General features: G+C 59.3%; 1 protein-coding gene across 1 annotated transcript in view; it reads right to left on the bottom strand.

The window, feature by feature from the left end:
• The window catches only part of VPS16 (VPS16 core subunit of CORVET and HOPS complexes), a gene marked incomplete at its 5' end in the record, with an annotated part of 10,196 nt that overhangs the window by 6,748 nt on the left and 2,538 nt on the right, over positions 1-910 (bottom strand). The window contains 4 exons of the mRNA XM_057388576.1: positions 230-265; positions 373-500; positions 586-717; positions 801-875. Of these exons, the coding sequence (XP_057244559.1) occupies positions 230-265; positions 373-500; positions 586-717; positions 801-875 (371 nt within the window). The remainder of the gene's footprint in view (positions 1-229; positions 266-372; positions 501-585; positions 718-800; positions 876-910) is intronic.

The following is a 910-nucleotide window of genomic DNA, read 5'->3' as shown; positions in this document are numbered from 1 at the left end:
TGGGGATGGGGAATGTGGGATGAGAACCATTGAATGCGGACTGTAGGATGGGAACTGTGGGATGAGGATTTTGGGATGGGCAGTGTGGGATGGACATATTAGGATGGGGACCATGGTATGGGGACTGTGGGATGGAGAATGAGGGATGGGCAATGTGGGATGGAGAATTTGGGATGGGGACTGTGGGAAGGCCCAGGATGGTCCCAGAAGGGGCTGTGGGACCCCTCACCTGTCCAGCAGCACCTCGATGGTGAGCTGTTTGTATCTGTAGGGACAGTCAAGGGACATTTGGGATCACCAATGCCCTGGGAGCGCACACAAGCTGTCCCAGGTGCCTGACCCCGCTGCAGGGGGGCTCTCCATGAAGGATACTGAGTGAAGGTCAGCGGGATGCCAATCTGGTAGTCACGGATGGCGTTGAGGACCCGCAGGTCCTGGCACATGCGCACGAAACCCTCCGGGGGGAAYTTGTCCAGGAAGCACTTCCCAAACGAAGCCGCCTGCGGGATCGGGGTGATGTGTGGCTGTGCCAGAGGGAAAACCCTTCACCTTCAGCCTCCTTCCCTCCTCCCCATCCTGGCTCACCCTCAGCAGGGATTTCTGTGTCTCTGGCTCGTGTTCGTAGCCCGCAGCCTCGATGCACTGGCCCACGGCCTCGGGCAGCAGCTGCTGCTCCCGGATCTCCCGCAGGTACTCATCGGCTTTCTGGCTCTCCTTCTGCAGGGAAATGGGAACGGGGCACCTATGGGACACAGAGCCAGGTGATCCCAACCCAATGGATCTCCAGGAAGGGGCTGTACCTCGTATTCCTTCTGTGCCTCGAGSAGCAGAGCGCCCGGAGCCATGGAGGCGATCCGGAAAATCTCCTGGCTGGCCTCTGCAGAAATTGGGATAAAAACCACGGCTCAGG

Source organism: Malurus melanocephalus, unplaced genomic scaffold (genome assembly GCF_030028575.1).
Source record: "Malurus melanocephalus ecotype Western Australia unplaced genomic scaffold, MMel_1.1 scaffold_2123, whole genome shotgun sequence".
Classification (NCBI taxonomy): domain Eukaryota; kingdom Metazoa; phylum Chordata; class Aves; order Passeriformes; family Maluridae; genus Malurus; species Malurus melanocephalus.
The sequence above is the reverse complement of the archived record's forward strand: the minus strand, read 5'-3'. Positions and strand labels throughout refer to the sequence as shown.